This window comes from Cupressus sempervirens, chromosome 6, assembly GCF_028749045.1.
Source record: "Cupressus sempervirens isolate cs-2001-9-10 chromosome 6, ASM2874904v1, whole genome shotgun sequence".
NCBI classification, from domain to species: domain Eukaryota; kingdom Viridiplantae; phylum Streptophyta; class Pinopsida; order Cupressales; family Cupressaceae; genus Cupressus; species Cupressus sempervirens.
The window spans coordinates 545,260,066-545,283,283 of record NC_143123.1 but is presented as its reverse complement, the minus strand read 5'-3'; the positions used below and the strand labels follow the sequence as shown (position 1 = coordinate 545,283,283).

General features: G+C 39.6%; 1 protein-coding gene across 1 annotated transcript in view; it reads right to left on the bottom strand.

Annotated features, from left to right (window-relative positions):
• Positions 1–23,218, bottom strand: part of LOC149553403 (uncharacterized) — a 216,776-nt gene that overhangs the window by 58,641 nt on the left and 134,917 nt on the right. The window contains exons 3-5 of the mRNA XM_089788868.1: positions 11,102–11,243; positions 10,508–10,639; positions 10,121–10,348 (exon numbers count right to left, since the gene is read on the bottom strand). Coding sequence (XP_089644994.1) covers positions 10,121–10,348; positions 10,508–10,639; positions 11,102–11,243 — 502 coding nt within the window. The remainder of the gene's footprint in view (positions 1–10,120; positions 10,349–10,507; positions 10,640–11,101; positions 11,244–23,218) is intronic.

Here is a 23,218-nt window from a genome sequence, read left to right as displayed (position 1 = left end):
GCAGAGATATTCAATACCAAACAAAAAAAGAATGAAACAGTACGGGTTTTCACCAGGAGATTGAAGGACTTAATCAGTAAAATGGAGAATAAGCCGACAGATGGACTCTAGAAAAGATGGTTCATTGAAGGCCTTCACCCTAAGCTGCGGAAAAAGATGAAGATCGTGCCACCATCAACATACGATGAAGCGTACAATCGGGCAATGAACCACGAAAGTGACCAGAAGACAAAGAAGAAGAACAACAACAACTCGTTCGATTCAGATGACGATGCATCTTCAGGAGAGGATAGCAGCGATGACGAGGGAAGCAACAGGAAGGTAAGCAACAGGAAGGTCCGTACCCTCCAGAAGGACATGATTCGAATGATGAAGGAATACAAAAACATGAACAAGGAGACTAAGGGCAATGACCTATGGTGCACGGAGTGCAAGAAAGAAGGCCATACGAAGGGATCCTGTCTGAAAGATCAATTTTGTGAGATTTGCCAAATTATGGGACACCCGGTAAAGGAATGCCCTTTTAATTTGAAAACAAGAACACCACAGCAAGTGTTCTTGACACAAGAGGCATCCCCGTCAAGAGGGAATGGGAACACCAGTACGGAAGGTGCCACATCGAGCGGATACAGAAACAAACGACACGGTCAAAATAACAAAAATAGCAGCAACAACAATATAGCCAGAAGGAGTCGAATTCAGTATGATGCGAATGGTCGACCGATTGTTCAATGTCGTGCATGCAATCTGTGGGGTCACTTCGCCCGAGAGTGTACAACGGCGAACACACCGAAGTTGTTATGCAGATGGTGTGGACCTGGTGATCATGAAGATGCTAGGTGTCCGAAGTCGAGAGTAAACTTGATCACCGTCGGGACGAACGAAGAAGAGGTTTTGGCCATCACACGACAGCAAACGAAAGTGTACCCCGACTCGGTGGAAGAAAAGAAGAGACTGGAGAAAGCACGGGTAGAGATCCAGAAAGCAACACAGGAAAAAACAACACACCTGAAGGACACGCTGAGTACTTCCGTATGGAACTGCGCAGAACAGAACATTGTACGGAAAATTTTGCAAGGTGAGATACCCGTCAGGATAAGTGATCTGTTGCTCACTATGCCTCAACTCCGATCGGCACTCACAAACATCGTTCCCATTGCCCAACTACCAGGAGAACATGGAAGGAAGCAAGAAAGTGGAGCAAGTACAATGGACAAAAAAGAGAAGGAAAGTGGCGCAAGTGATGAAGATCCGATGCTGTTAGCTCTTTCATCCGGACACTATCCAGCGGTTGTTGAAATGGGCATTCTCGGCACTGTACTAACGGACGCGATAGTGGACAGAGGGTCTGGTGTCAATGTGCTGCCAGAGGATACCTGGAAAAAGTTGGGACAGCCAACATTGTGGCCACCTACCTTTCAGTTGTTAACAACCGATCAACATGGAATCAAGCCATTGGGAGTCCTAACAGCACAACCAGTGACGATTGGAACACAACCGTTCCTATTGGACTTTGTCGTGATCCCACTGAAGCGGAGAGGATATGATGCCATTCTGGGCCGGGCATGGCTGATACAAGCCAAGGCAAAGCACGATTGGAAGAAAAATACTTTATCACTCGAAAGCAAAGGCCGGAAGTATGTCATCGATCTACACACTCAAATGCTTGGAGAAGCAGCTCTATCGTCGGATTCTGAAGAAGACAATGAGAGGAGGCATAGTATGGAACCCGATCGGGAGGGAGTCCTACGATTGGAAGGAGATGACGATCTGGATTCAGTAAATGGTCTTTACCACTGGCAGATAGAGGATTACGAGCTCTTTCCAAGTTGTAATATGCTAAGGATCAACGAAGGTAAGAAAGAAGAAGGAAATGAATGTCCGAAGGAACACAAAGAAGCCGACGGAGGAAATGAATGTCCGAAGGAACATGGAGAAGCTGAAGGAGGAAATGAATGTTCGAAGGAACATGGAGAAGCCGAAGGAGGAAATGAATGTTCGAAGCAACACAGAGAAGCCGAAGAAGAAAACGCGAATATGACTGAAGCTGAAGGACAGAACATACAATACGAACCCAAAAGAAGGAAAGATTCTACTGTACGACTACGCAAGAAGAAAGTATTATGTCAAACCACAGATATAGCAGAAAGTACCGGCGGCAAGGAAGACACACGATACGGTCTGCACAGGCAACAAAGAGGAAGGGTTCAATAAAAGTTGTAACAGTACAAAGTGAATGTGTTATTGACGGACAGAAGGGGCAACTGACGGAGTCCATGGTAGCGAACGTCGGGAACAAACTGGGCGATATGGAGATGACACAGAACAAGCATAGCAGGTTTCAACTCGTACAGTGGAATGAGATCAAACCAGGCAAGTTCAAAGTTAAGTGGGTCAGACCGTATCAGATCCGGGAAGTAGGGGACAATGGAGCAATAAAATTATGGACTTTGGATGGACAGGAAGTGCCTCAGGCGGTGAATGGCTTGAAGCTGAAGATATACCACGGCCGGAAGACTTCTGCATCACAAAATGGCCTTCGGGAGACCCCTTCGTCATTGCAGATCGACAGTGACGACGATCGAAGGGTAAACTGACTTTGCTATTCTTTCTTTAAAAAAAAAAAAAGGTACCGTACGGTTTCATATCTGAAGGGAAAAGAAAGTACCGTACGGTTTTTCATATCTGAAGGATGATGTACGATTTTAGTACGGTTTTCCAGACAATTTAATATTTATAGTACGGTTTTTAAGACAATGTACGAGTTTCAAATTTGAAGTACGATTTGTAGACAATGTACGGTTTTCATAATTGAAGACTTGGTGGGATATTGCAGTACGGCTTTTCCAAAAGATTGAAATAGTGAAGACGCCTTCAAAACTGTTTCATCAAAACCCGTGTGCGTGGCAGCTCTAGGAAGGAGGCATCCATATGCAATCAGCAGACAGTGTCAAGATTGAAGCCGTACTGATTTCATCACAGAAGGGTGACAGGAGGTTTTCTATAAAAAAAACGACGACAGAATCAAGTTGTTCAGAATGAGTGACAGATGATGCCAAAGGGAAGGGGACGCATCCATGGTTGCCAGAAAGAGTGCAAAATCGACAGATAATGACAGAAATGGTGTGTTCCGTGCATTTTTGTGTGGGTTGCGAAGTGCTAATTTGGTCTTGGCGGCGAGGGGCAGCGCCTGGGGCGCTGCCCCAGGACCCCGCGAGGGCGCTGCCCCTCGACCCCGCCGGACCCCCAGTCATTGCAGATATCAGTCGTGGGAGTCTGACCAGTTGAGAAGAGTTGAAGTTGCTGCAGGCATGGACTTTCTGTGTACCAGAGGCAGTTGGAGCAGGTGTTGGCTATGAGGCTGTCTTGGTGGATGCGTAGAGAGCTCGGGAGGAGTTGATCATCTAGTTGGAGGCAGTGCAGCGACACTTGGCTCAGGGTACCGAGGAGTTGGAAGCAGAGAAAGCAGTACAGGTGGCTATCAAGGTCAGCTTGAAGAGTAAGTATTGTTTTAGCAAAGGCTATAGATGCAACGGAACGAATGTGAAAGTGATATTGTTGTATTAGTTGTTTGAGTTTTGTTCTGTAGTCGTCAAGAGACGACTTTTCTTTTTAGGGGGGATGATGTCATCGGTAAAAATTGTGTATCAGTCGACGGGTCCCTTCGAAAAAGTTCTTGTTATGTAGCCAACGGTAAATAATTTGTAGCGGACATGATGTATCTGGCCGACGGATACCTTCGGGAAGGTTCGTCGAAAAAGTATTTATAACCCCTTCGGGAAGCATTGTAATCATATATCTTACCATGAAAGCATAATATACTGTTTGGCATATGCGAATAATAATAAGAGTTCTGCTGTTTGCTGTTCATTAATTAACTTGTGCGGTAAACACAAGATACAGTTTATGGCAGGTTTATTTCTTTGCATTTTGATCATGAATTATTTGTAAGACATTGTAATTCCATGCCAGGTAAAGGCATCAACCGTTCTTATGTTTAAGAGATCAATATATGCAAGACTTCTTATTTTATCATCAAACTGCAATATTCCAGGCTGGGTAATAAACTTTGTTATCTCCAACTACTAGTGCATTTCATCATCACACTTGTTTATTTCATCATCGTGTTTATTACTTGTTATCCCTCCGTTTGTGATAAAAGTCTGGATATGTGATACCACTAAGATTATGTGTGCTAATGATTTATCACCAGAAAGTTCACCAGGAACTGATTCTGTGTCTTGCCTTTGTTGCTATACTCAACACCGCAATATCCACTCCAGAAAAGTCTTTGGCAAGAATGGGCTAATTCCAGCATACCAGATGTCATCTCAACCGATTCCTGCAATTATAAATGATTCAGAGTCACCAATTTGATTTAGGCAATGAATGGTGCTTAGTGCCCAATCAAGGGATGACACTAATTGTTACTCAGAGTAGATATAAAACACTGGAGAACAAGTTCAAAGGGTACATTTGATTCAAACATTAATGTCACCAAGTACAAATACGTCTGCTTTAGCATATCTAAGAAATTTCTACAATAGGGATATACTCAAACCTTCATCAACACTATTCTTGCGGCTTCCCTAACTGCTTAGCTGCATATATATTGGCACTGTGATGGTAATGTTGAAGCTAGTCATTACCATATGAAGACATCAGAAGGCCTGTACTAAGGAAAACCCATTCCAAATATTCACGGCACTAACATTGACTGTATAAATGTATTCACAACAAATATTTCCCAGCAAACCTTATTCTAATATTTGAATATAAGGTTTTATCTCTTATATTTGCCGGTAGATAGCGCAAGGCCCAGAATGAATTGGGCTCCTCCAAATTTAATTAATCCGTGTCTCCAAATAAGTCTTGTCCAGGGTAAAATTCGTTTGCACATTAATAATATGCATAACAATGAAATTGGATAGATGCTGGCATAATAATTGAGCCACATACTTTGGGAAAGACTCTTTAGCTAAACATATATCAAATCCAGTCTTTATAGAAGGAAGTACTAATCTGCTAATGGGGCACAGCATCATCCACAGATTGATTGAATACAGATGAATTCTTCATTGATTTGGGAGATATTGAATGATTTCTGGACCTGTTTCCAATATGTATATAACATCCTTCATATTTTGCAATTAATAAGACCAGGCATTGATCTAAAAGTTTCTTCATGACATGTCTGATATCAAGCCGCTCTACAACACTACTTCTTTTATTTCTTTGTAGCAGAAAAGATTTGTAGTTAAGTTGGAACTCCATAATCTAACCGTGCTATCTACTGATGCAAATGAGATGTATTCCCCTTCAGGACTGAAGTTTGCTGCATAAACAGGTCCATTATGACCTTGTAATAATACACAAAATCCATTTCCAATATACAGATCTGCTGAGTGCTTATTTTGACAATCAACTGCTTCTTTGATCACACCAGAATATTTCATTGATCAAGTGGAGACTCTAATTTTGGTCCATTATGACCTTGTAATAATACACAAAATCTATTTTCAATATCCAGATTTGTTGAGTGCTTATTTTGATAATCAAGTACTTCTTTGATCACACCAGAATATTTCATTGATCAAGTGGAGACTCTAATTAGCAAAAATTAGAGCTCCATCAGGGCATAGGAGTCAGAAAGAGTCATTGTTCAGCATAACAGTCGCGGGAGTTAGAAGAAATCTGGGACCAAGGAAGTGCATTGTACCAAATAGTTATTGATGGAGATGAAGATAATGGAGTTAATGTCGATCCAATTGTCAGACCCTCACAGAGCTAGGACTGCTCACGGACCTAGTGCCAGACCATGTTGGGTACGTCTCTTATGTCCCTCAAGTTTGGTGTCCTTGTTCGGCTTCCGTGCTCGCAGGTCTGTGGTGTTGGTTTAACAGGATGAGGTACCCCAGATTTGTGGCCTTGCTGGTTCACAGCACCAGCCAAAAAGCGATATCAATTACCGAGAAAAATTGAAAAAAAATTCTAGATATAAAGATAAATCAACGACAAGTATTAATAGCCCAGCCAATACCCACAAATCAAGCCATTTCTTTAGACATAACTAAGCGGACACTTGAAATTAGTTATAAAGAAGATACAATAAAGACAGTTTATAGAGGAGATACGATTCTATTTTGATAAAAAAATGACTTGATCAAAGGCAGCATATCACCAATGCACTCTTTCAAAAGGTACAATGAAGATAAAAATCCACAAAGATGCATTTCGATTTATTAATCATTTAATTATGTTAAGAAAGAGTGGTTGCTTGAAAGAAATGATGTGACAAAATATATCAAGCATATACATAGTAAAAGAAAAGTGTCCTCAGATTTATGGAGAATAATGATAAGATCATTAATATAATGAGCAGATTATACGAGACTTTCAAGTAGGTTTTCTGGTCACTTTATGGCACATTTATCATACATAGTAAAGAAAACAAGTTATGGCTAGAAGGAATCTCATAGTGCCAATGCAGGAAGTGAGATCCTCGTATGAAAGGCTATCATGCTAGTGCGAGAGATGAGTAACCCTGTATGAATGGCTAGATGAGAACAACCTTTGCAAATACTATCAAAAGAGGAGCTGAGAGAAGGAAGACCTACAACAAACTTCCCTAAAGATGTAAGAGATTTAAAGTTGAGATGACCAAATCTCTTGTGCCATAATAAATTGATATTGGAAGTAGAATGATTTAGAACATGAACTTGATTGGCAGCAAGCTTATAAAGATTCCCATGACGTTCACCAATAATTTGGGCAGAATTAAAATCAAAATCTTTCTTCCAAGCCAATACACTTCCATTAGAAAAAGCAATATTAAGACCTTTATCTTCCAAAGCTGAAATGGAAATTAAATTCCTCTTGATATCAGGAACAAATAAAACATCACTTAGGTGAAGAGGAATACCAAATTTTAATTTTAATAATGTGTTATCTGCCCCTTTAACAGAATAAGATGCATCATCACCAATAATTACTTGAAGATGAGGATCTGATTCAATCAGATTTGAAACATGATGCTTGAACCCGGAGATATGACGAGATGCACCACTATCTATTAACCAAGTATTATGATCAGCTTGCACATGACTAGACAAGGCTGATATAAGAACAAGACCTTCTGAATGATTATAAGAATCCTTTGAGGGAGAAGAAACTTTCAAAACAGATATAGTCACATCATGAAAATTTAGTTTCACAATGCAACGCTTAGCAAAATGACCAAGTTTTTCACACCTAAAGTATTTAATCTTGGAGAAATCTTTTTTCCTTTTAAATACAGAAGATTAAAGAAGGATTTTTATCTTCAAACCTTTTGAAAATTTTCTTTCTTCCTCTTTTTCTAGAAGTTTGAGAAGTAAGCACTTGATCTTCCACTTGATTAGATTTACAAGAACTCCCTCTAGCCTCAAGATGACATTCCTCTTGAATACAATCAGTTCTCAACCTTTCAAAGGTTGGGAAATCACTTCTGCTACTAATTCCTTGAATGAAGGATTCCCAAGAATGAGGGAGACCATTCATTGCGAGCATAACAAGTTCTTTGTCATTGACAAATTCTCCAATAGTGCTTAACTGATCTTTAAGTTCGGAAATCTTCAAGAAGAAAGAGCCAATAGAGTCGCTTTTGCACATCTTGATGTGAAGAAGCTGCATACGAAGTGCCAGAGTTTTGCTGGTATTATTTATCTCATACACACTATGAAGTGAATCAAACATTTCTTTGACAGATTTTAGCTTGGAAACAGTAGGGACTAAATGATCCTTCATGGAGTCGATGATAATTCTTTTGGCCAGAATCATATTCTTCTTCCAAGTTGCCTTTTCTTTAGGATCAGAGGGTTCTGAAACTTCAGACTCCACAAAAGAAAGAAGATCATTTTCTTCCAGTACTAGCAAGATTTTGGATTTCCATGAGATGAAATTTGAAGCTCCTTCCAAACGATCTTCTACCTTCAAGCCAAGTACCATGATGAAAAATGAAAAGAAAAAATCTAGTCCAGTCTTAGAAATTATAAACCAAGCTCTGATACCATGTTGAAACTAGACTAGAAAACATAGATAAAAACCATCAGCATATATCCTGGGAAAAACCCTCTTCACTGAGGGAAACAACCCAGCCTCAAAAGTGAATCCTTTATTGATGTAAAAACTTTGATTACAATATTCAGAGCTACTGCTCTATAATCTCATAAACCAAAAGATAACTTTATATCCTCTGAATAGAATCAGAAAAGACTCAATTATACACAGCTTACAGCAAAATACTGAACATAATATATACGTCAATCACCAAAAGCAATTGAATGCTGGACTGATGCGAATATAAGAAGACAAACGTATTTGCTTGAATAAAAACAATTCAAGAATGAAACTTTCCAATCGTGCTCTCTCATTTGTCAAATCGAATGGCAAGGAACAGCCGTGAGCCATAATAATAAATACGTAACTGATGGCGAAAGAAGTCATAAATAATATTATGATTGATGCCGATTCAAAAGACCATCGATGCCAGAAATAAGCACGTTGACAGCTGTCCACAATAACTGCTGATGTATGATCTTTATTGAAGTATAACAAAACAAACATGAAACCGACTGGAAGATGGCCAAAACAAGGAAGATGTGCAGGTCCCAGAATAACCTTCAAATTTGACATGTAATATATTCTGCAAGCATATAAAATACAAACAAATATCTCCATACAAATATTGCATCAATATTTAATACTGAAGAATCATTTAATCATAACTTACAGAATTACATATAAAGCTAATATATTCAACACTAGAGACGCCTTTAAGGTTGGGGCTAAATTAGAGGGTAGAATAGTATAGTTAGATTTGTTATTGTTATGTTTCTAAGAATTATTTGTAGATATTACTTGTCCCAAGATAATCCTAATAGTGGAGACATTACAATGAGGTGCGGGTAGGGGAATATTGCAGATTTTAGATTTCCAAAGCATTTTGAAGAGTTTTGGAAAAAGTTTTTATAACCGTTTTATAAGGAGACTTGTGATAAGTTTGGTGGGCAATTCGTTATCATCAAAATAATAATTTGAGGAAGACTTATAGCAGATTAATATATATATATATATATGCAGATTAAAATGGTTGTAATGTCCATCATCATTGCTATAGCAACATTGACAAGGTGGAAAATCAGATTTATATGAAGTGGATTTGTGCTCATGAATTCTGAAGTGGGAGTTGGTGCTTCCAAGTTCCAATAGGTTGCCTAAAGCTGTGGGAGTTGGTGCTCATAAATATAGGGGTTGGTGCCTACAAACATTGTAAAAGAAACTATTTTTCATGATTTTCTGGGGCATTGGGTTTCCATGTAAACATTGTGTTACTGTATTCTCATATGCATATTGATAAATTTAGTAATTGATGCTATAGTGATGAAAAAAGTTTACGTTGGTAAAGTTCATAGTTATACTGATTCACCCTGCCTGCCCCCCACAATTTATCATTGAATGTTCATCCAACAACTTGAAGCCAAATTTCCTTATTAGTAATCACTAATTATCATATTCCAGGTTATGAACTAAACCATAGTCTGGGAGAAATCTAAACTTAAAAGCTTCAAAGATATCAAAGTCTAATGTTGGAGAGTTATGAGCATGTTTACAAATATATTTGAAAGAACAAATAGTCTGAAGATTTGAGAGATAACATAGAGATTATATTAACTACCAAACTGGCCATGTTACACTGTGAACAAGTTTGTCGACCCTAAGTCATGAAACATTTTCAGGAAATATAAAGATTTTAAGAATATTAAATATAGTCTTCATAGGAGTTCCTTGCAACATAGTCAACCAGAGCTCACATATCGTTTAAATAGCTTCCACTCAATTCCAAAAGCTAATTGGAGAGAATCCAGCCCAAGAAGCATATTTGTCTGATAAGAGTTTACATTAAGCTACAAATACCAATAACGATATACCAGTGCTGAAATACTAAAGGTGATAAGGATATGAAAAGCAATAAGAATGCCCTTTGAATAAATTAATGATGCTCAGTTTTCTAATATTATCCAAATATTCTTAATAAAGCATTGCAATACTAAAGTTCCAAAACAGAAGAATGTCTACATACTGTTAGAGAATGCCCATTTTGTGAGCTATCCAAAACAGCAGTCTCTTCATCATCATCCAGAATGCTATGCCACCGTGTATGTTTTGGTTTATCACGTGTGCTTGATGTCTTCTTCTCTGCTTCTTGTTCATAAACTTCATCCATTTGTTGTCTGATTGAATGCACCCACCATCTAATAGAGTAAGCTAGAGCAGGAGCCAAGAGCAGAAATAACAGAGTCCCTTTAACCTGAAATTAAATCATTAATTTTTGCAACACAATTTGCCAAAATAATAGTATCCAAAACTGATGCGACAATTACAATGATGGTTATGAATTCAACTTCTGAGAAATCTGAAAAATTTGAAACTGTTTTATCCCAGGATCTCATATTGATATCAAACTTACAAATCGTAAAGAGAGGTGAGATGCAACAGTCGGTCCAGGCACAGGAACTGATGTTGTTGCAACAGTTGAAGCTGCTACCATATTTTGGTCCTTGGGTATAATTTCATTCAAATCCATTGTAATTGTGGAAACCTGATACATATTGCAGCTGCTCATAAATATTAAAAGACATCAAACTCGTGGCATACAATCTGGAACAATGTGTAAAAAAGAAAATGGCAAAAATCCAAAGTTTTTTGTAGATGGATAGCATGTCAATGACCAATAACAGATTATGAAGATAAATTGATTTGATGGCAAATGAGATCAAAAGAAATTAAACGGCAGTTATTTCAATACTTATCATTCCATATTTTATATGTCATTTACTTTTCCACAACCATTAGGAAGCTGTTTATGGAATTCATGTTATAGTGAAGAAACCCATGCACACTTTGATCAAGGCCATTAGTTGGGATATAAGCTGAATGTATGTTCCCAATTCCATAGAAGACCAAACATGTATAATTAAAGATAAACCACTCATCAATTTAAGATCACAGAAAATAAATGATATATAACTGAAATATTAAATCAGATCCATTACTGACTCACCCTTTCAGATATCTTTGAATGAACAGGTACAACTAAAAGTTGACCAGATTCAATCATATCAACATTATCAATGTGATTTACTGAAGCGATTTCCTCTACTGATGTCTCATACTGCCTTGCAATGGATGTCAAAGTTTGACCCCTGACAAATGCAAAGTAAATCAGATAAGTTAAAAATCAAAAACTGTTGGCATATTCTGTGTCATAAATTATAAAGCTTGTAGCAACACAGAGAGAATATACAATTAGCCATGATCTTATGTGGGTTGCTTATGATACTTAGATCTAACACAAATAAGGACTAAATGAATTTCACAGGACCATAAAAATGAGTGTCATTTCATTTTCTAAATGTCGCCATTCAAATATTAGTGTCTAACGAATTATCATGAACAATATTCTAAAATATAAGAAAAGTATACACAAGCCAGGCAGACACCACGATGATTTTAAAATAGAAAAAACAAATCCCAAAAAAAGGAAGAAAACCCTGATTCAAGTGCTCTCATTAATAAACATTTTGCAACAGCTTTGTTATGTTATTATTAATTCTTACCTTAGTCATCTTAGGTAGCAGTACACATTGCATGGTAGTTATGAACAGATAGGCCAACAATAGTTTCTTTAAGACAGCCATTGGACCCTTAAATAGAATTTCCACTACTGACTTTTTGACAGATCCTCCTCGAACTAGTGAATAATATGCACTTTTGACAAAATTAAACCTGTCTACTACACATTCAACACAATAATTGAAATAAACTCATAAGTATGTCAGAAAGATATAGTTTTATTACTATGTTCCCCCGAGTTTCCAGATGGGAACGACAGAGGACAGCGGGATGGGTTTCCAAGATGGCAAAAACTTCTGCCACTTTTGGGGACGCCGGGGGACGGCAAGTGGGGACGGCTATATAACAATAGGGGGAATTAAAATATACAGAGAAATTTAAGATATCTATATGAAAACATGGATAAAGCATGTACTTATACATGATAGAACCTTAAAATATAAGAATCAGCAGAATTCATATGCCAAATGTGTTACTTTAAGAGTCAAGGTCTAATTTGTTCCAAAAGTCAAAGTCAAAGTCCCCTAGGTGTCCCCAAGTCTCCAAGATGTTTCTGGGATGAGAACAGCTGAAAATATACCGAGGATGCGTCCCTGGGTAACACTGCTTTATTACCAAGTGTAATGTTTGTACAATCATAATGTGAACTGGTTTCCAAACCAAAAATAAATAGTACTTGATGGTTGGTTAAGACCATCAACAATCAACCACCAACCAACAAAACCACTCACGAACTAATTACATTGCCAAATATGAACAAGACTTAACAAACTATTATTTCCTTATTCGCAGCAGTTTTGTCAACTGGTGTGCGAACTTTACCAATAGTGCAAATTGTACCAGTTGTGCCAACTATCATGTTCCCTCCCATGTTGTCGTTTGTACGGTTAGTGCCCACATGGTTGTCATCCATATGGATGGCATCATACAACTAGGGGTTGTATGGCTTCTCTGGGTGTGTGGAATGGTCTCATTTGCTCTATTAGGTGCCTCCAATGAATTTTATGTTATGGCCCTAGCTAAGTGCCCTTCCATGACTAAAACACACTCAATATATTCTAATGTTTCTTCCATGGTATCTCTCCTAGTGGGTGTCGAGAAAAATTCCTCCCTTCCGAGCTACATTCTAAACCGGAAGATGTGTCCTCCATAATAGTCTCCTCTTCTTCCTCTTCCTCTAAGTGAAACCAATAAGACATTGCTGGTTTATAGGGTTCCACCAGACTAACTGGAATAAATGCTCCCCCAATATTGTGGTATACCTCTATGCAAAGTGCATCCAAAAAAGAGGGCTATGGTGTAATCACCCTTACTATAAAGGCCACTGAAACCCTCAAACTGGACTTAGGAATTTTGTCAAACAGTTGGCATGTAACCAAATAAGGCTGCAATATTACTAATTGTTGTACAACGAAACCTCAATATATGATGCCAATAATGTATGAACAACAATTCCAGATTATAACACTACCAATCTAAGAGATAGATGACAATATGAAACTCAAATATGAAGTCCAATGCAATTCTGATTTTATGACAGCAAATAGAACTGATTACAATGGCACTCCAAAAGCAATAAATCTGGGCGCCTACGGTTGCTGAATAACCCCCTAAAATATGAAATTCATCCGTCAAACCAATTAGGAGTTATGAGCAAAAACGTGGATCCAAACCCTAGACTGGAAGTCTGAAAATAATGCACAACTGTGTCTTCAAACCCTGTTAATCAATCCACAAATGCTAGGGCACAACTAAAACCCTTATTCCAACCAAAGTAAACCCTTATAACTGAATCTCAATGAAGTCCAAATGAGATGGCTGAATTACCAACTCCTCAAATGCAACAATTCAGGTGATATTTCACACCCTCAAAGTCGCCAATCCAAGGGAGTGATTCGTTCCCAAAGATCAAATAATTTGCAGACCCAAGAGACAACAAATTTGCTCCACAACGGAAGAAGTAGAAGAAATCTCAAATCCAAGCATGTCCAAAATGAGAGGCCCAGCCCTCTATTTATTCACTTTTCTAAGAAGTTGCTAGAACTTCTAGAAACATCCTTTATAAAATCTCATTATAATGCACTTTTTCTAGAACTTCTAGAAACGTCCTTTATAAAATCTCATTATAATGCACTTTTTATAATAAAGTAATTTTATAAAATAAAAAGTGCAACTCAACTTAAAATTATAACATGTAGGCCCCAATAACACATAATAATAAAATATAACCTCTTAACACTTCTTCAAGAGCAAGATATGACCATCTGATCCGCAAAATTGACTCTCTCTCCACACCATTTGCCTACGAGAGTCTGGAATAGGCAAAATCCATGATCAATGTCATGTCGAACTAAAGAGGGGACATTACAATCCGCCCCTCCTGAAATTACTTGGCCTCAAGCAATCTCAACGCCGGGTGCTGCAAAATAGTTTCCCCCTCCCAAGTAGCATCCTCAACAGGTAGATCTTTCCACTTAACCAAGTATTCTCTGATCACTCTTCTGCGAAGCTGCTTTTCTCTGCTCTCCAGGATGGATTCTGGCACTAAAATCAATTTTCCCTCATCGTCTAAAGGAGGTAATACTGCGGAAGGCACCACATTCTGACCCAACGCCTTCTTGAGGCGGGACACATGAAACACATTGTGCACCCTGTTGTCTGCCGGAAGCTCCAACTCATAAGCCACCTCACCAATTTGCCTGATAACCCTGAATGGTCCGTAATAGCGTGGCTTGAGTTTCTCTGCACCACTCTTCTTAAGAGTAGATTGCCTGTATGGCTGCAACATGCGGTAAACCATATCATCCACCTCAAAACTACGCTCAATCCTCTTCTGGTCTGCATACTGCTTCTGCTGGTTCTGAGCTCTCGCAATATTATCTTTGAGAGTAGCAACTATATCCTTACTCTCCTGTAATAATTCTCCTGCACTGGGTACCCGACTGTCGCCCAACAACAAATCCAAGAAACTAGGTGCTTCATAACCGTAAAGTGCCATGAAGGGTGTCATCTGTATAGTGATGTGATATGTAGTATTGTAACAATACTCGCAGAGATATATCCATCTGACCCAAGCTCGTTGCTGAGCTGCCACATAATTCCTTAAATACCCTTCCACTGATTTGTTCACAATCTCCGTCTGACCATCGGTTTGTGGGTGATAGCTAGTGTTGGGTGTAAGCTCCGTGCCACATAACCGGAATACCTCCTGCCAAAAATGACTCATGAAACGGCTATCCCTGTCACTCACAATGTTCCGAGGCAATCCGTGCAATCTGAAAACCTCCCGAAAGAAAACCTCTACCAACTGAGCTGCTGAGTGGGTAGTGGTGATAGGAAAGAAATGAGCATATTTTGTTAATCTATCTACCACCACATAAATACAATCCTGTCCTTGTACCTTGGGCAAACCTGTGATAAAGTCCATGGAGATGCACTCCCACTTCCTGTCAGGGATCGGAAGTGACTGTAGGAACCCTGCCGGATAGGTGTGTTCTTGTTTGTTTTGCTGGCAAACAAGACACTCTCGAACATACTGCAAAACATCAGCTTTCAGCCCCTTCCAAGTGAACCGCTCTCGAACTGACCTGTAAGTCTTGAAGTACCCGGGATGGCCTGCTATCGGTGAGTCGTGAGATGCTCTCAAAATCAGTTGCTTAACCTTCGATCCTGGGACTAAGTAAATCCTGTTCTTGTAAATGATTAAATCATCTACAAGTGTGTATCTAGTATCAATCACTGTTCCCTCCACTATATCGGAGGCCCATGTATCCCTGGCATACTCTGCTATAATCAAGTGTTGCCAATCCTCTGATATCTGAACCATAAGAGTGAGGTGTGGCCTTTGAGAAAGAGCATCTGCAACAACATTCTGAGTTCCCTTGACATATGAGATGTCAAAATCATATGCCTGCAACTTACTTACCCACTTTTGCTGGCGATCATTCAGGTCCCGCTGTCCCAAGAAATGCCTCAAACTGTTATGATCAGTTTTAATACAAAACTTGCTACCCACAAGATATTGTCTGAATTTGGCCAAAGCATGCATGATGGCCAACATCTCCTTATCATATATACTGAATGAACGCTCGGGGCCTCTGAGCTTCCTGCTCTCATAAGCTATGGGGTGCTTATTCTGCATAAGTACAGCACCTACTCCCTCTCCAGATGCATCACATTGAAGCTCAAATGGCTTCGTGAAATCAGGTAATGCTAGAACTGGGCACATAGTCATTATCTCCTTAAATCTCATAAAACAGTCCTGTGCCTTCTGAGTCCACACAAATTCCCCTTTTTTCAGTAGATCTGTCATGGGAGCTGCATGTCGTGAGTAGCCACTGACAAACCTGCGATAGAAACCACATAAACCAAGGAACCCCCTCAACTGTGTAAGGTTCTCTGGTGGAGGCCAATCAACAATAGCGCGAATCTTTTCAGGATCCATCCGCACTCCATCTGCACTAATAATGTGTCCCAAATATAACAGCTCGGTCATCCCTAAGTCACATTTGGACTCTTTTGCATACAAGGACTCCTTTTGTAAAATGCTCAACACTGTCTCCAAATGCTCTAGATGCTCCTGCCATGATCGGCTATAGATCAAAATGTCATCAAAAAACACCAGCACGAATTTCCTCAACTGATGGTGGAAAACTCTGTTCATAGTGGACTGGAAAGTGGCAGGTGCATTCGTCAGGCCGAAAGGCATGACTACAAGCTCAAAGTGCCCACAATGACATCTGAAAGCAGTTTTCTCAATATCCTGTTCACGGACTCTGATCTGGTGATATCCTGATCTCAAATCAATTTTCGTGAAATAACAAGCCCCATGCAATTCATCTATCAACTCATCAATGCGAGGAATGGGATACCTGTTCTTAATGGTTCTCTTATTTAATTCCCTGTAATCAACACACATCCGAAGAGTTCCATCCTTCTTTTTTACCAAAACAACAGAAGATGCAAAAGGTGACTTACTTGGTCGGATGTGCCCCATAGCTAGCAACTCCTCGATGGTCCTTTCGATCTCATCCTTGAGTCGCTTTGGGTGTCAATATGGTGTGATCATGATAGGCTTAGCACCTTCCTCCAACTCAATAACATGCTCAATGCCTCTGTCCGGTGGCCTGCCTGGTGGAATCTCACTGAATACCTTTTCGTACTTAATCCTCAATTTCTGAATCTCAGGATGATATTCCATCTTATGTTGCTCCTCCTGTGTAGGTGTCAAAGTACAAACTGCTGCCCACTCTATATCATTATGCCTAGTTAATCTCTCCAGCCGCCTAAATGAGATAGTCCTGATGTCTCCATTACGGATAGCCTTAAGCACATGAGTCCTACCATTCACTTCGAATTGTATCTCCTTATCCTCTAGTCTCAGGGTAACCACCTTCAATGAATGTAGCCACTGCATTCCAAGTACTATATCCATGTCACCCATGTTGACCACATGATAGTCCGCCTTAAACTCATAGTTGTTCAGGCGCAAAGGTAGGTCTCATACCATCCTGTCACAACGAAGAGTGTATCCATCAGCTACCTTGACTCTTAGTCCTACGAACTCCTCAGTAATGAGTCCACGCTTCTCCACGAATCGTGCATCAATGAAATTATGTGTGGCACCTGTGTCCAATAATGTAATAACCTTCTGCTCAGCCAAAACTCCCCGAAGTCTGAAAGATCCCTCTCTCTGGATACTAGACAGTCGTGCTTCCTGTAAATGTAGCTCTGTTCCCTGCTGTTGCCCTGCACTGTCTATCTCCTGCTCTCCCTCTGCTTCATCAGGATCCTCATCATGATGTTCTGAACTATCTGAATCTGAACCTTCGTAATAAGCCCACATTGCTCGGTTGGTCTTCCCTTTTGGCCTCATAGGACAGTCATGGCCATACTCATACGGGCCTTTGCAATAGAAACATAGCTTCTTCCTACGCCAGTCATTAAGTGTCTCCTTGTCCAACCTCTTACTTTCCTCCTTAGGTAGCTGTGCCTCTCTATGAAAGGGTTTCCTGTCGCTATCTTTTCCTGAAGGGAAACTCTTTGCCTGGAATTTATTAGAAGCTGAAGAGGAATCTATGTCACGAGCTTTCTTAATGGCTTCCTGCAAAGTGGGAGGGTTGAGAGCTTTAATCCACCCTCTCAACGGATCAACTAGCCCATCCATAAATAAAACCAATAGCCTCCGTTCAGATACATCTGTTACTAACACTGCAAGTTTCTGAAATTCTGAAATGTATGTTTCCAATGATCCCCATTGTTTAAGCTGAGCTAACTCCTTGAAATGGAGTTCTGGATCCTTCTTATCAAAACGTTCAATCAGTCTCTCCGTAAACTCCACATATGAGGTAATGTGTGCATGACCCATAGTGATCATACCATGATGCCACCACTCGTGTGCTAACCCATCCAGGGGAATTGCTGCATACTTAATAGCTTCTTCCTCAGACATCGGGTTCAATTGAAAGTATGTGTCAGGTTTTTGAACCCAAGCTCTTGCTGTAGACTCCCCCGAGCCATCATAATATGGTAACTGAAGTTTCCCTACTTTCTTTCGTAACTCATAGCTCTGAGTCCTGTCATGTCCACGGGGCATATGCTTCATCCGCACATCCATATACTCTCTAAAGGTGATTGCAGCTGTAAAATCTGGACCTCCTACTTCCCAATCTCTCCTCAGCTGATCCTGTATGTCAGTGATCTGGGGTTCTGGTACTGGCTGCTTTGGAGCTCTAGGAAGGAACGTGGGAATCATAGGTCTCGAACTCACTGTCCTAGCTTGCTGGGGTGCATGACCGAAATTGTTCCCAATTTGTTCGCCTCCATTTTGTATCCCATCCTGATTATTCCCATTCTGATTGTTACCATTCTGATTATTTCCTCCACCTATGTTAGCGTTCAACCCCATTTGACGAGCCATCATCTGCATCATAAGCTCCATTCTCTGATTCTGTTCCTGTGCCCTTTGTTCGGCTAATCGTTGTCCCTATGCCAAGGTGTCTAATAACTGTAAAAATCTTTCCTCTTGCTGATCTGGACCGGCATTCCCGCCTCTATCCATATTGTAGTCGTAGTCTTGATCAAAGAATACCTCCCCTGTGTCTGTATGACTGGATTTTATATCCACCTGTACAGATGAGCTAGACTGTTCGCTCTGCAAGTCTGAAATCCTATCTTGTCTTGCTTTGGTATTGCGAAAATTATAAAGCCTCTGTCGCATGCTCATAAATGTTCTGATTTTAGTGTTTTGACATTTCGTCAAACACATTCCCTCCTATCCAGCTGTTCCAAATTCCCTATAAGACCTCCACAGGATGGCAGGACTTATAGCTCTGATACCACTGTAATGACCCTTACTATAAAGGCCACTGAAACCCTCAAACTGGACTTAAGAATTTTGTCAAACAGTTGGCATGTAACCGAATAAGGCTGCAATATTACTAATTGTTGTACAACGAAACCTCAATATATGATGCCAATAATGTATGAACAACAATTCCAGATTATAACACTACCAATCTAAGAGATAGATGACAATATGAAACTCAAATATGAAGTCCAATGCAATTCTGATTTTATGACAGCAAATAGAACTGATTACAATGGCACTCCAAAAGCAATAAATCTGGGCGCCTACGGTTGCTGAATAACCCCCTAAAATATGAAATTCATCCGTCAAACCAATTAGGAGTTATGAGCAAAAACGTGGGTCCAAACCCTGGACTGGAAGTCTGAAAATAATGCACAACTGTGTCTTCAAACCCTGTTAATCAATCCACAAATGCTAGGGCACAACTAAAACCCTTATTCCAACCAAAGTAAACCCTTATAACTGAATCTCAATGAAGTCCAAATGAGATGGCTGAATTACCAACTCCTCAAATGCAACAATTCAGGTGATATTTCACACCCTCAAAGTCGCCAATCCAAGGGAGTGATTCGTTCCCAAAGATCAAATAATTTGTAGACCCAAGAGACTACAAATTTGCTCCACAACGGAAGAAGTAGAAGAAATCTCAAATCCAAGCATGTCCAAAATGAGAGGCCCAGCCCTCTATTTATTCACTTTTCTAAGAAGTTGCTAGAACTTCTAGAAACATCCTTTATAAAATCTCATTATAATGCACTTTTTCTAGAACTTCTAGAAACGTCCTTTATAAAATCTCATTATAATGCACTTTTTATAATAAAGTAATTTTATAAAATAAAAAGTGCAACTCAACTTAAAATTATAACATGTAGGCCCCAATAACACATAATAATAAAATATAACCTCTTAACACTTCTTCAAGAGCAAGATATGACCATCTGATCCGCAGAATTGACTCTCTCTCCACACCATTTGCCTACGAGAGTCTGGAATAGGCAAAATCCATGATCAATGTCATGTCGAACTAAAGAGGGGACATTACATATGGCATAGTGCACCATATAAAATGTTTTATGCTTCAGCTATAGGAACTCTTTTATTCTATTTGATAACAATTGTGCCCAATTATAAACCCTGCCACACTTTAAACCGTTTACCTGTGAAAGCATGGAGATACAAATGTCTGAAGTTTTCTTGCCTCCAGTAAGCTTGCTTTTTACCAAGTCCACTATGCACCTCCATTTCGCATTGACAATGAAAGTTTTCTTCACACCCTTGTTGTTACTCTTGCTCCATATGTTTTCCCATTGCTTCTCCATTAAGTCTTGTCTGCATATAAGATCCAATAATTATTTCTTCTCACTTGTGTTCATCTTGGAAGAGGGTTTTGTCACCAGATGCCCTCAGTTTGGTACCCCAAACACTTTGGTGAAGTCTTTAGGTGAATAAGATACTACTACATTAAGCTACAAATATTGAGTTGTGTTATTGAATGGTGGATTTATGTGTCTTCTTATCATACCCATGCACCATGTTTCTTAAAACTGTTTCTGAATCCTAAAAATCAAATATAAGCATGAAATTTTATCTTATCTACTTATGCTTTCCATAATGCTACCTTCAATGGATGATTTTCATCTTTTGTGCCTTCTCACCAATTCTTGCATTTTGTGTTGGAGGCTCCTTCAAATGTAACACCACTTGTTGTGACAACTTTTGCCTTGCCTTTACTGTTGTTTCGCTTGCTTGAGCTTGCCATTGTTTCTTTTATTGTTTTCTTGCCCACTCCTACTTGCTTATAAACAACCTCAAAGGTACCTTTGCTAGGGTTTCCAAAGCTACCTTTCACCATTTTATAAACTTCTCCCACAATTGCCTCCCACCATTTGCTAGTTGTGGTACGGAGCACTACCAAGACATTGAGTTCATTGTCATGGCGTACTGCTATTATAATTGTCTTACAACCATACAGCCCTTCCTGTCTATATACAACGAGGTCATGTACAGGATTTGTAGGGTGCACAAGCACATACAATGCCCATGCCTTTTCTGCTTGTATGAGGTTGCATGGGTTAGTATATCATACGAGGATAGTCGTATGGCAATTAGTCTTGGTCACCCTTTGTACACATATGAGCCTTCACTTTCGTGTTCCGCGAACACGTACTCCTCTTCCACCACCTCGTTTCATATGGTCAGCCTTGAATGGTTAGTGATGGGTTGTTCCCTCATATGTCCCTTCACAATGTCGTCATTTTCTTCCAATGCCTGCCTGTGCAAGCTCCCCTCCTTCTGGTACGGGTTGTGTACGAGCTTGATTGTATTCTTTAATCGAGTTTCTATGGTCTTATAATTTACTTCACTTAGGGTTAGGTTACCCTTAGTGTTTTTGCAACCTTTAGTTGCATTGTCTTTTCCTTTGGTTTTCTCAACCTCAATATTATTGCTTTCACTTCATTTGTTCATGTAAAACATACCTCTTATTTTTTTGTCTTTATGATGTTTGTTTTTTCTTCTTAGTAGTCATGCTACCCCCTTTGTATGCTCTGAACTACTTTTTACCCCATTCTTTGTTTCTCTTATGTAACTTCTTTGTAGGCCCCTCCGGCAACTTTTCTTGTTTCCATTTTGTTCCTCTCCTCATGACTTTAGAGTCCGAACCTTTACCTCTTACATGTACTACCATATACTAGTGCTTGGAAATGACTGTAGCACTTATTCTCACATGTCCCTAAGTGTTCCATATCAAAAAATTGTCTACCAAAGGGGCGGGTCCCACATCTTAAAAACTCTCGTCTATATACCCCCCTCTATATTTTTGGTACCATACTGCTTCCCCATTCACTGTTGGAGGTTTTGTTGGATTAGGGATCACTTGCCACAACACATTAGATTTCTTTTTGTAGGGTGCTTCTTCCCTTTCATTCTTGCTTCCATCATCTCGTTTACATATCCATCTCCTTTGCAAATGAATAAATCAACTACCTTTACTTCTGCCATCAGTGGTGGTCCCAGCATTACACCATATTCCTCCAAATTGATTTCTTCTTCTGCATCTTCCTTGGGTTCATCCTCCTTTGGTGGTTGTTTCTGTGCTTGTCCTTTCTCTGCTTCTTTGTCAATGTCATATACAATGAACCCTTCTCTTCTTCCCTAGTAGGGTGCTCTTAATTTACAATAGCTGTTAATCCTTACTCAAAGTATAGGAGGGCCAAACAGAGCATTGTTAAGGTGTTTGTGTACTCTTGGAATCACTATTACTTCCACCTGTTTTCTTACTAGTCATTCTTTAGGGTCCATCATTGGTTTGTTCAAGTCTTCATCTAGTCTATAGGGTTCCTAACAGATTATTGGATCTTCTTCTATCGCTCCTTGGTTGTTGATCACCCAATCACCCTTGGTGGCATACCCCAACATGTTGATCCCCACAGTGTGGATCTTCCTTTCCTTGCAGGCCTTAAATTTCGATTCATTCACTAGTTCCTTGATAGGTTTGTAGTCCAATGTTATTGATTTCACAGCCCTGTTATTTCTCACATCCCTAATCTTGTAGGGCCCCAATCAATGGACTTCGAACTTACCGGGCTTGATTTCATGACAACCGTTATAATTGAGAACTAACTAGCTTGGCCAAAAGTTCATTCTACATTGGTGATTATCGTGCCAAAATTTTCTCTGACATTAGGATACTTCAATTGCCCATTGTGCCATCATTCATCTTTCTTCCAACTTTATCGAGTTGTTTAATAGTTCCTTCAGACAATCAGTATTTCCCCATCTGTTCTCCACAACCACTTTAACACTTGGTAGTGTGTATTCTACTAGTACGACTATCTCCTAGCCGTACATCAGCTAGAAGGGTGTTTGCCCCATTGTTGCTTTATACGTTGTTCGGTATGCCTAGAGTATTGCAAGTAACCTTTCCTCCTAGTTGCCTTCTTCTACCCCGCGTGTTATATAGAACTAGTACCAATATTTTATTGGTGACCTTAGCTTACCCATTAGCTCATGGATAATACAAGCTTGATAAATTGTGGAATATGTAAAGCTCTGTGGTTATATTCTAAATTACCTGATTGATAAAGTGTACCCCCTATCACTCGTGATTGAGATAGGGATCCCAAACCTAGTGACAATTTGTTCGTACAAGGATCGAGTAGTACTTAAAGCAGTTTT